We start from the raw sequence: 12,417 nt of genomic DNA, 5'->3' as shown, positions 1-12,417 counted from the left end.
CAACAGTCTTGCAAGGTAGGAAGGGCAGGTATTATCATCATCGCCACTTCATTAAAGCAAAACTGAGACACAGAGAGAAAACATCATGAGTTTAAGACTTGAGTCTTAGAGTTAGGACCTGAAGCCAGGTCTTTGGATTCCAGGTAGAGTTCCTTTTGTAAAAGAGGGAGTGTTCTAGAAAGTGGTCCAGTCCTTAGCAAAATCTCCACACAGATTATGTTCATTGCCAGTGGCAACCTCCACTTCTTTCTCTGTCCTCTTTCCCCTTCACTCCAGAGCCCCTGAAATCCTTTGCACCGAGGTATCAAAAATTGACACCTCAGGATTACCCATCTCCGACCAAATAAAATAAGCTTTCAAGCATCAGTGGGAAAGTGATTTTTAGGTTCTTTCCTTTCAAATTACACCATTGTGGATAACCACATAAGGCTGGGCTGACTATAAGATTTTTTTTTTTCTTGAAGTCGAAACCCTAGAGAATGTCCTGGGAGGTAGTAGGAGGTGGGTGGGAAAGTTCAATGTGATGGCTTCAACGCTCCTCCCATGGTGCTGTAAACCCTGCACTGACAAACTTATTGTTACATTTCCATTGTGTCTAAGGGCCTTCTTCTGTAGCAATTTTGCTGTTGTTGTTGTTGTTTTCCTGAGACAGAGTCTCATTCTGTCACCCAGGCTGGATGGAGTGCAGTGGAACCATCTCAGCTCACTTCAACCTCTGACTCCCAAGTTCAAGCTATTCTCCTGCCTCAGCCTCCCAAGCAACTGGGATTACAGGCTCCTGCCACCACACCTAGCTAATTTTGTATTTTTAGTAGAGACAGGGTTTCACCATGTTGGCCAGTCTGGGTTAAACTCCTGACCTCAAGTGATCCACCTGCCTTAGCCTCCCAAAGTGCTGGGATTACAGGCGTAAGCCATCATGCCTGGCCTGTAGCCTTTTGATATTCCTGCACTGATAAGATACAGAATTAGGGAAGATGGAGGGTGAACTATCTATATATCTGGAGATATCTTGGGCACTCCAATAGCTTCTGCCATTTTGTTATGTTTTTAAATGTTTTTGACTGTAATCAAATCAAATGTTTTTGATTACAGTAGGTAATGAGTAAATGTCAGCTCCTGCTGTCCCTGTCTAATCTCATTGGTGTGGTTTGCACACAGTATGTGTTCAGTCCATGTCAGTTGCTGCTCCTTGTGTCTAATCTCCTTGTTGGGATTGTGGACACAGCAGGTGTCGAGCAGATGTCAGTAAATGTCAGCTGATTTGGTTCATGTCTAGTGTCATTTTATGTTATGACTTTGCAGTGTTGGGCTTCTTGAGGGCATGGGGGAGGCATGAACACAGATGTCACTTTCCATGCAGCCTATGAACTTGGTTGATGGTGGGTGATGCTTTGAGTACTGGACTGGGGTTTTCTGTTGTGTGACACCAGGGGGTCACTTCAGCCTGATACAGTCCACCTCTTCTGTGGCAGGCACCCCGTTGGTTCTGAGGTCAAGCTCGGCGCTGGACTTGCTCCCCCGCTGGGAGGGACGCCAATGCAGCAGCATCATCTTCTTGAAGTACTTCATGGTGTTGTTCTTGACTGTCACAAAGCACACGGTGTTGATCATGCTGTTGCTCATGGCGATGCACTCGACCACGTAGAAGGCGGTGAGGTAGTGCTTTTCCTTCACGAACACGGTGGGGAAGAAGTCACGAACGATGGTGAAACCATAGAAGGGTGCCCAGCACAGCACATAGGCTGTGAGGATGCACATGAGCACCAGGACCGTCTTCCTGCGGCAGCGCAGCCGCTTGCGAATCTGCTCCGTCTGGAACCCAGGGACTGCCTTGAACCAGAGCTCCCGGGAGATCCTGGCATAGCACAGGGTCATGGTGACCACGGGGCCCACAAACTCAATGCCAAAGATGAAGAGGAAGTACGACTTGTAGTAGAGCTGCTGATCCACGGGCCAGATCTGGCCACAGAAGATCTTCTCCTGGCTCTTGACAATAAAGAGGACGGTTTCTGTTGCAAAGTAGGCTGATGGGATGGCAATGAGAATGGACACCATCCAGACCAAGGCGATCAGGAAGGAGGCTGTTTGATAATTCATCCGTGGTTTCAGGGGGTGAACAATGGCGAGATATCTAGTGGGGGAGGGAAGCCAACAGTAGTAATGATGAATGCTTGGAAACATTAGTTTTTAACTAACCCCAAACATACACTAAAGCAGACATAGTGGCACAGTGAATCCTCATGTACCTGTTAGCCAGCTTTAACAAGCTTCATCTTATTTTAGCAACATCATTTGGCATAGTGGAGTGTTTTAGTGAAAACAGCACAGGCTTTAGGTCAAACAGGCTGAATAAATCCTGGCTTTTCCCTGGATTGGCTTTGGGGTCTGGGATGAATTATCCAATCTCTCTGATTTATTTCCCCAAATGCAACCTGGAATAAGATGATACTTACTTTGCAGGGCTACTGTGAACACTAAATGTGGTAATTTTTGTAAAATACTTTGTATATAGTAGGTGTTCAATAAATACTTGTGGCCTGTTATCATTCTTAAGCATCCTATTATACCACCTTGGGTTTCCATCTTATCATTCTGCCCAAGAACATATAATACTCTCAAAGCTCTTCATTCCAAATAGCTCACGGTTTAGGTGAAGGAAGGGCTTGTGGCCCCAGAAAGAGGTGGGGGCCTTTCTCAGGACAGTGGGCAAGAACTTGCTTCCCCTCCCATGAGCTGTCATCCTGTACTTCAGAGCCGAAGAGTCAAGGTGGGCTTGTGGTGAAATCTAGGGACTCTAATGAAAAGTAAATGCCTTGCCCAAGCTCTCATCATACAGGGATCAGAATCCAGGCTCTTGATACAAAGCTTATGCTCCCACCTCCCTGGGCCATCTTGTGCTCAAATGAGAAGGAGTGTGAAGTCACCGTGACACCATAAGTATTTACCCTTGCCCTTTCCAATGAGCCACACTGTCTGGGAGAGAGACTGGAGCCCTTTGTGGGAAATGAGCTCATTTGTGCGGATTGAATACTTTCTTTCCAGAGAGACTTAATGATACCTATTTAGACACTTGGTGCCCTGGCATCATTTCTGTGCATCTTATGGTTGGGGTAGCGAAGGAATGCTTTGGGATAAGGTAGATGAAGATAAGAGGCACGAAGGACAGGGAGGAAACAAATGAACCCTAGAAATGAATGTGTACTTCATACCTGGAGCTTGAGTCAGGTAAGAACAAGAGCAGGATGCTCCCTGTAGAAAATTCTATCCCACTTGCCTTTCCTTTGTGATCAGATCCTTTAGTCATTCTTTCCAAGTCTCTGACTGGACTAAGAAGGCCTTCTGTCACGTTATTTCTTCCTGTCCCTGCCAATATTTCTGCCACAAAGTTGTTTTATCTTCTCTTGCCTGCCCCCTGCCTGCTAGTAGCTCTGATCCATTGAATTCCATCAGAGATACCAAAGCAGCACGGCTCTCTCCAGCTTTTGACTTTCTGAAGATCTAGGATGAAGCTAGATCCTATCCCAACTACTGGCTGCACCCTACTGAGGCATATTCATATGCACAATGGTTGCTGGGGTTCTTCACCCATGCATGTGACCTGGCCTTACCAAATTAACCTGCATGACCTGCCTGTGTGGTACAAGGCTGACAGGGCTGGACAGTGGAACAAATGGGCAGGCCCATTCTTGATGGGGGCAGGGACATCTCACAATCACTGTCTCTCCGTGATGACTGAGTGAATTAGTCTCCTATTGCTGCTTGTAACAAATTACCACAAACGTAGTGGCTTGAAACAACCCAAATGTATTATCTTATGGTTTTGGAGGTCAGAAGTTTGACATGGTTTTCACTGTGCTAAAATCAAGATGTTTGCAAGGCAGCATTTCTTTCTGGAGGCGCTGATGGGGAGAATCTATTTTTGCTGCCTTTTCTAGGGATGCCAGCATTCCAGGGCTGATGACTTCTTCCCTGTTCAAAGCCAGCAAGGGCCAATCAAGTTTCTTGCATTGTATCACTGACACAAACTCTTCGGCCTCCCTCTTCCACAGTTAAAGATCTTTGTGATTTCATTGGGCCCACCCAGATAATCCAGTATAATTTCCACATTTTAAGATCAGCTGATTAGCAACCTTAATTCCATCTGCTACCTTAATTCTCCTTTGGCATGTAATGTAACATGTTTATAGATCCTGGGGATTAGGATGTGGTTATTCTTGGGTGAGGGACATTATTCTGCCTCCCATACTGAGTCCAAAGTCCTTAGATAATGCAGAATAAATTCATAACTTTATAGCTCTCTATCCGGCTCCGTCATGAAAAGTATTTCAATAAACCATGCCAAAGGGAATTTCCACATTTCTCCTTATTCTGCTGTTAATTCCTAAATTCTCATTCTTTTTCCTCCAATAACATCTTCCTCATTGTATGATGTTCCAAAATTCAGAGTTGTCATCAAACAAATCAGAAAGCAATAACACTGGCCTAAGAGTTATTCAGAAGACCTGGATTCCAGCCGTGTACCTGGACTCAAACTGTGTACTTGGATAAATCACTTTTGGTTGGGGGACCTAGTTTCTTCATCTGTGAAGTGGGGATAATTAATAACATCACTGACAACCTCTAAGGCTTTTTGTTATTCTGAGAAGGTAAACATACATAAGGGATGTTGAAAGCTATTGCACATTGTTTAAGCTAATCATTTCCTATGACTCATTTGCTGGCAAGAGGGACATCTGCAAGGTCTTTGTTTTCATCTGTCTGCTTGGATGTGTTTCTTGAGGCCAATCCTTTCCTTCTAGGGTATCTATAACTTGGAATAGGACCTCTTCTGGGCTCCTCTCTGGATGGACCTGACTGTGGCATATGGAAACAGCATTGGGTGGCCCTTCTGATATTTCCTTGTAGTAGGACAGGGAGGCCTGTGCTTCTCCCATCCTACGTGTGTTAGAGTACACAGGCCTATTTAATTCTGGGATTGGCTGTGCCCAGTGATAAAAGCCCCCTTCTCCAAAATATGCATCATCAGGACAAAGGTGAGAGTTTGGTCATCCATCTTTCTTAGCATTTTGCTTTATTTTTTTTCAATTAGTTTAGAACCTGATTGGAGAAGAGGATCCTTACCCTTTCTCCCTGTCCTACCACCTGCCACCTGTACAGCATTTCCAGAGCAGCTCTCATCAATGACTTACGGGGAGCTAGTGTATAAATACCCCAGCTCCTTCCTACCTCCCACCTCTAGAAGAACTCTCTGTAGAGCTGTGATCTATGCTGGCTCCATGAGTCCCTCAGCAGGAATATGCTCTAGTTGCCCACAGTGAAAGCTTGTTTAATTACTTCTTGGGTGTTATCTGCACATAAATCTTTGTCTCAGAGTCTGATTTGGGAGTAACCCAAGCTAAGACACAGGTATAAGTCTCTGTGCTAGGCACTGTGGAGAAAGATAGAAAACATAATTATTGTGCTTAAAACACATTGTCTCCTGGAAAATACTATCAGTATCTCCATACATAGCATGAGCTTAGAAAGAGAGCAAATTAAAGATTGATATCAGATTACAAGGGCCCTGGAATGCTAGGCTCAGGATTTGACATGTATTCTGTAAGCGCTTGAATTTCTAGATATTTTGTAAGCAATGAAATGTTTCAGGAAGATCCATCAATGGTGATATTCCTATGCTTAATATGGATGACTATGGATTTCAGGGGACAGTCAGGAGCCCCTGGGGAGTGAAAAGACAGGTTAGAAGAGCATTATGATGGCCCAGGTATGACTTTCTAAGAGATGAAGCTGGAGGGAGAGCTGCCATGACTTGGTATATGCCTGAACACATGGGGTGGGGTGAGTGGAGGTAGGACAGGGAGAAAGGGTAAGGATGATGGTAACTTTTCCCTGGTTGGATGGCCGAGAGAATGATGGAGCTGCTGATGGTGCTGGGAAGTTGGCTGGGGCAGAGTTGGTTTGGGGTGTAAAAGGACTCACTCTGTTGTCTGTGGTGTTGTAACAAGGCAATTGTTTCCCAAGAAACTCCAGTGTTACAAAAAACGAAACCAAACCAAACCAGCATTATAAAGACAAAGGTTTCAGTGGGACAAGGGGGGATAGGAACAGTACTTACTCTCGGTGATGGTTAATATTGAGTGTCACCTTGATTGGATTGAAGGATACAAAGTATTGATCCTGGGTATGTCTGTGAGGGCATTGCCAAAGGAGATCAATATTTGAGTCAGTGGGCTGGGAAAGGCAGACCTACCCTTAATCTGGGTGGGCATAATCTGATCAACTGCCAGCTTGGCTAGAATATAAGCAGTCAGAAAAATGTGAAGAGAGAGACTGACCTAGCCTCCCAGCCTACATCTTTCTCCCAAGCTGGATGCTTCCTGCCCTCAAAGATTGTACTTCAAGTTCTTCAGTTTTGGAACTCGGACTGGCTCTCCTTGCTTCTCAGCCTGCAGATGGCCTATTGTGATCACGTGAGTTAATACTTAATAAACTCCCATATATATATATATGGAATATGTATACACATGTATATATATTCCATTAGTTCTGTCCCTCTAGAGAACCCTGACTAATACACTCTCACTTTAGTGAGCATCAGAATCACTTGAGGAATTAGATAAAAATGCAGATTCCTGGGACCTCGCCCAAGGGATTCCCATTCAAGAGGGTGGGGTGGAGCCCAGGAATCTGACTTTGTATCTTTCTTTTCTTTTCTTTTCTTTTTTTTCTGAGACAGAGTTTCCCAGGCTGGAGTGCAATGGCGCAGTCCTGGCTCACGGCAACCTCCGCCTCCCAGGTTCAAGCGATTCTCCTGCTTCAGCCTCCCAAGTAGCTGGGATTACAGGCACCCGCCACCATGCCCAGCTAATTTTTGTGTTTTTAGTAGAGACAGGGTTTCACTATGCTGGCCAGGCTGTTCTCAAACTCCTGACCTCAGGTGATCTGCCCACCTCAGCCTCCCAAAGTGCTGGGATTACAGACATCAGCCGCCGGGCCCGGGCTGACTTTGTATCTTTCTATCAAATGATACTTTGCACCATTTTCCCTGGAGAATTTTGTGCAGTTGGTTGATAGGTACACATTTCATAAGGGCTGGTTTCGGGGCTGGAGAGCCTCAGAGTTGTAGTAAAATCGTTTTTCCTGTAGGAATCATATTATACAAAGGAAGAAGGATGCTTCCTACACCCGTCTGTGTATTTTATTACCAAAATGAAAAATATTAAACTGGTTGATTAAAGAGAACAAACCTAAGCAGCACTGAGAACAGGGGAAAAATTTAAGAGTTGAAAAGATGAAAAGAAAAAGGATGACTAAGCAGATCATCCTAATGAGTACAGCTTACAATGGCAGACAGCAACCAAGAGACACAACCAAGAGACAGCAACACTGTCACGTGGCATGCCTGTATCTGAAGCACATGTGGTATCTGGGGGCATGGCCCAGAGATGGGCCACTCAGCAGCCTCAGTCTTGCTCATATCTGGCGGAGCAGAACACAACTGGAGAAACATGAGAAGGTGACCACTGCCCCCTCGAACAGAGCCAGTGATGGCCCGATGCCGGCCTGCAACTGTTCACATAGATAAAACGTGTGTAAGGTTTGTCATAAACTGCTATTATACATTTTACTTTAAAATTTAAAATAGAGCAAGGGTTGGTGATGAGGAGTAAGTTCTAGTGTTCTACAGCACCATAGGGTGAATATAATGAACACAATTTATTATATAATTTCCAAATAGCCAGAAGAGTGGATTTTGAATGTTTCCAACACAAAGTAATGATAAACGTTTGAGGTGATGGATATGCTAATTACCTTGATCATTACACATTGTATACCATGCATAGAAATATCACTCTGTACCCCATAAGTATTTACAATTATATGTGTCAATTAAAAATAATAAAAGCAAAAAATAATGATGATGATGAGTTTGTGTCCTTTGTAGGGACATGGATGCAGCTGGAAACCATCATTCTTAGCAAACTATCACAAGAACAGAAAACCAAACACCGCATGTTCTCACTCATAGGTGGGAACTGAACAATGAGATCACTTGGACTCGGGAAGGGGGACCTCACACACCGGGGCCTATTATGGGGAGGGGGGAGGGGGGAGGGATTGCATTGGGAGTTATACCTGATGTAAATGACGAGTAGTTGGGTGCTGACGAGTTGATGGGTGCAGCACAGCAACATGGCACAAGTATACATATGTAACAAACCTGCACGTTATGCACATGTACCCTAGAACTTAAAGTATAATAATAAAAAAATAAAAATTAAAAAAAAATAAAGAAATAAAAAAAATAAATACATAAAGGAAAGGAAAAAATAAAATAGAGCAAGGATTTCTGGAATATCTTATGCAAATGTATGCAAATGAGCACACCAACATATGCAGAAAAGCAAAAGCAAGCGTGTCCTTTCCTCTTTTGCACAAACAAACCCTGTTATCTCATTTTAAAATAAGCTCTGCAACAAAGTCTATCAGAAACAACAGCACATACGGTATGATTTCTTTTTTATGATGTTAAGGAACAGGTGAAACTGAATGTAATGATAGAAATCAGATTGGTGGTTGCCTGGTGGGGGAGGATTGACTGGTGAGGAGCACAGCTGCAGGTGATGGAAATGTTTCACATCTCCACCTGGAGGGTGGCTACAGGAAAAGCTTGGTACGTGTTCTCCTGACTGGAAGCTGCCCTAGTTAACTCTCCTGTGGCTTCTAGGTAGTAGCTGCCTGCCGTTTTTGCTTTCCCTTTGTGTTGATGCCACACAGTCATGTGGCCTGCCTGTATCTGAAGCACATGTGGTATCTGGGGGCATGGCCCAGAGATGGGCCACTCAGCAGCCTCAGTCTTGCTCATATCTGGGGGAATAGAACACAAGTGAAGAAACAAGACCTCCTCTTGCCCTCCAAAGATTGGTGAGCATTCCTCTCTGGAGCAATGCCAGCCTCTCAGAGCCTAAGTGAGGAAAGAGACAGCCCCATCACTCACCCCACCCACCATCCTCACCTGTCAATGGCGATGGCCAGCAAGGCATTGGTGGAGACGTAGAGGGAGACAGTGCGCAGGTAGTTGACGGAGGCACAGAGCACGTGGCCATGCTCCCAAGAGAGCTGCCTTACCACGTAATAGTCCATCTCAAAGGGGCAGCAGATGATGGCCACCAGGAAGTCAGAGATGGCCAGATTGGCAATGAGCAGATTGGTGAGGTTGCGCAACTTCTTATAGCGGGTGAGGGCAGCGATAAAGACAAAGTTACCAATGCCGCAGACCAGCATGATGCCTGCCAGTGCAATGCCAATGACGATCTTGGCTGCGAAGAAGGTCCTGGTCTTGGTCATGTCCTCATCCTCATCCATAGGGAGGTCGTAATCACCATAACTGAAGTTAAAGGAGAGGGAGGAGGCATGGTCTTGGGGTGGATTAAAGTTGGGTGCAAAACTGGTATTTCCATTCTGGGCTGCCATGGTGATGTCCACAAGAAAAGCGGTGTGAGGGAGGTGCAAGGGGTGGGGGTCCAGACCTTCTGCTCTTTCAGGGTCAGTGAGCCTAGCACCCTGCCCAAATCCTTGGGGAGAGTTGACTCGCCATCCTGGATCCTGGAAGGAGGCACAACCAGTGGACAACGTGCAGGAGAACATCTGGTCACATTCCCTGAGTTCCCCAAGTATAGGCCAACCAGACCCACAGCCTAACCAGATGGAACTACCCAGGATGCGGGGAAAGGAGACCTGAGATCCGTAAGTTGGGAAACCCTCAGGGGCTGCCCACCTGTCGGGAAGGATGGCATAGGATGGATCGGACTCTCCAAAACTCTCAAGAAGAATGTGCACCTTTGCCCTTTGCCCAGGGGCCAGAGCCTGTTTGTCTGCCCAGTCACATTCTCCAGTCCCAACACATCAGCTCCCACAGGGGCTTCTGGAATGTTTCCAAGGCTGCTCCCAGGAGCCGGCCAGGCTCCTACAGCTGTCACAATATTGTGGCACCTGTTGGCCAGGGACAATGAAGCAGGAGGGCCAGGATGCTGCGGGGTCTTCTCTCCAAAGCAGGACACCACTCCCTCTGTACTAACCAAGCCATAGACTTGGAAATCACCAAGTTCATTTTCACATGGACAGACTGAGTCACCCTGGGCCAGTGATATATGCTCTCGGAGTCCTAATCTTCTTGTAAACCAAATTCCTGCTGCCCAGTCCAGCACCTGGTACATAGCGGGGGCTGGACAGGAATCTGTTGAGTGCATGACCAGGAAGCTGTAGGTGGAGGAGGCTGGGGTGGGGTGGGGGAGGGGAATTCCCCCGCTGCTCCCCTGTTCTTCGGGAACCAGCTTGAGAAAGAAATCCTCTGCCGCCCTTCCCACCCTACTCCAACTTTGGATCTGCTCCCTGACCTCCTTCACTTGGCCCTAGTTCTCCACCCAGAGTCAACCCTGCCTGAAAGGCACCATGTCCTGTCACCAAGGTCTCAAAATAGGGAAAATAGTCTCTGAAGCCCTGAGCCCGCAGGAGATAGGGCACCCCAGGGTACAAGGCTTCACCGAAGGGCTGGAAAAAGAGCTCAGACCCCAACACCTATAGAAAGGGGGCCCTGGCTGTCCAACTGTGAGTGGCCTTCCCCTCGCCTCTCAGCACACCTGGAAACGACTCCACATGTGGGCGCCGCGGGATGCTGGGTCCCAACTGAACAACGCGTTTGGTCCACTCCTGCGAGGGGAGCAGAACGCCGAGGGACAGGAACTGCGCGCCAGCAAAAGATACCCTAACCTGGGGTGCGCCCGCCAGCTGCTTTCCCAAGGTGACAACCTCCAAGAGGCGAGGTGCAAATCTCAGTGGCGTCCACACCCGGAGCTGTCTTCCCTCCAGGTCGCCCCTCCGTCTCATGCGACCAATCCCTGCAGCCTTTGCTCAGCCTGGGACCAAGAATTGGGAGTCCTACCCCTCCTCGGCTTTCTAGTCCCCTAACCCAAGATGAGAGGGCGCGCGCCCGGGCTGGGACAGATTCAGGCCGCATTTTCGTAGATTGCACTCTCCGCCCGGGAGCAACCCGTTCCAGCAGCCCCCTTCCCGCCCCATCAACGCGGCCGCGCGGTCGGTGTCTAGAGGCGACACCCTGGCTAGGACAGGAATCAAGCCAAAAATTCAGGCTCGAGAAGCAAAGGCTGTGGGACCTCCTGGCTGGAAGAAAACGGCGGGTGAGTGGAGGATGCGGTGCGCGGGAATTTCCCCACGGACGCTTGCTGTTTTCTGCTCACCTTTCAGGAAGGTGCCCCTCTACCTGCGCCCTGCGCTGCACTTTGGAGCTCGCCCTCGAGCTCAGCTACCCGCTGACTCCCTCCGCCCGCGCCCGCACACCACAGACTCCGCTTACCGTCCCCTACCCCGTTCTAGAGGGCCCAGAGGGGATTGCCTGAAACCAACTCGCCTGCTTCAAGCCAGCCCCGAGAGTGGCGGGAGGCAAACAGCCAGAATGCCCGAGAAAAAAGTGGGCGTCGGAGGCCCTTGTCCTAGCGACTCCCCCACCGCACCGAATGAGTCCCGGGACTGCAAGGATCTAAGCCCTTACCTGCCTCGGCTCCTCCTTTCTGTGCGCTTTGCGGCTCCGGAAGCCGGATCGAGGGTCACAGGGTGGTTGGGCGCGGGCGGGCCACTCGGTTTACGCCTCGAGGACCCGGACTTGCACTTGCAGAGCCGCTGCGTGGGGGATGTCCCTCTTTTTCCCTCCGCCCGGCGCGCTCCTCCGGCGTGTGGCGGTCTCTGGGTTCCAGCTGGAGTTGGCGCTCCGCCCCCACAGCTCTTTCCAGCGTCTCAGACCTGTGCGCCCCGCCCCGCGCTGGACTCCGCCCCGGGGTCCCCGCCTGCCTCTTACTCGAGGCCGAGGGTGGGTGCCCAGCTCCCGCACCCCACTGCGTGCTCTCGGGCTGGTGCGTCCAGGGCGCGGGCACCGTAGGTCCGGCCACGCTGACGCGAGTCCCCGGGCAGCGGGGCCCTCCCCTGGCAGGGATTTCAGCGCCTTCGCATCCCGTCTGAATCGGACCACAGTAGCCGGGTTTCGACCGTGCGCTTTGGAACAGGGAGCACCGCCCTCTGCCGCCAGCTGTGGTACCGCACCCGGGTCGCGCGCGCAGGAGCGGAGAGTCCTGTCCTCCGGAGGTGCCCAGTGCCAGCGTCCGCGCCCACTTGAAGGTGACCCTTTCAAGGAAAGCCCGGCTCCGACAAATGCGGCGTGTTCCTTTGGGGATGGCGATGAAGGAGGAGGCCCCCAGGAGGAAGCTGGGGATGGGGGCAGTTTGCCCTGCTCAAAGTCCCTGAAGTCTTCACCCAAACTTTGCGACGACCACCACTATCAGATCCCATGGCCCTGCAAAGACAATCCCAGGAGTGCCTCAGCCTATCTGTCCGGAGAGTCCG

At 48.8% G+C, this 12,417-nt stretch overlaps 1 protein-coding gene across 2 annotated transcripts; it reads right to left on the bottom strand.

Moving 5' to 3' along the window:
• Nucleotides 1-861: 861 nt before the first annotated feature.
• On the bottom strand, nucleotides 862-12,409 carry PROKR2 (prokineticin receptor 2). Of its 2 annotated transcripts, XM_003905045.5 has the most exons (3): nucleotides 11,573-12,409; nucleotides 9,020-9,609; nucleotides 862-2,134 (listed from the first exon to the last, which is right to left on the bottom strand). In XM_003905045.5, exons 2-3 carry the CDS (start codon nucleotides 9,475-9,477, stop codon nucleotides 1,438-1,440), a joined length of 1,155 nt encoding a protein of 384 aa, XP_003905094.1. In that variant the 5' UTR covers nucleotides 9,478-9,609; nucleotides 11,573-12,409; the 3' UTR covers nucleotides 862-1,437. The 2 variants fall into 2 exon arrangements, with proteins under 2 accessions (XP_003905094.1, XP_021776904.1); XM_021921212.2 differs by lacking the exon at nucleotides 11,573-12,409 and having other exon boundaries at nucleotides 9,020-9,677.
• Nucleotides 12,410-12,417: the final 8 nt, after the last annotated feature.

This window comes from Papio anubis, chromosome 16 (assembly GCF_008728515.1).
Source record: "Papio anubis isolate 15944 chromosome 16, Panubis1.0, whole genome shotgun sequence".
In the NCBI taxonomy this organism is placed as follows: Eukaryota; Metazoa; Chordata; class Mammalia; order Primates; family Cercopithecidae; genus Papio; species Papio anubis.
Note: the sequence above shows the minus strand (reverse complement) of the source record. Positions and strands in the feature narration are given on the sequence as shown.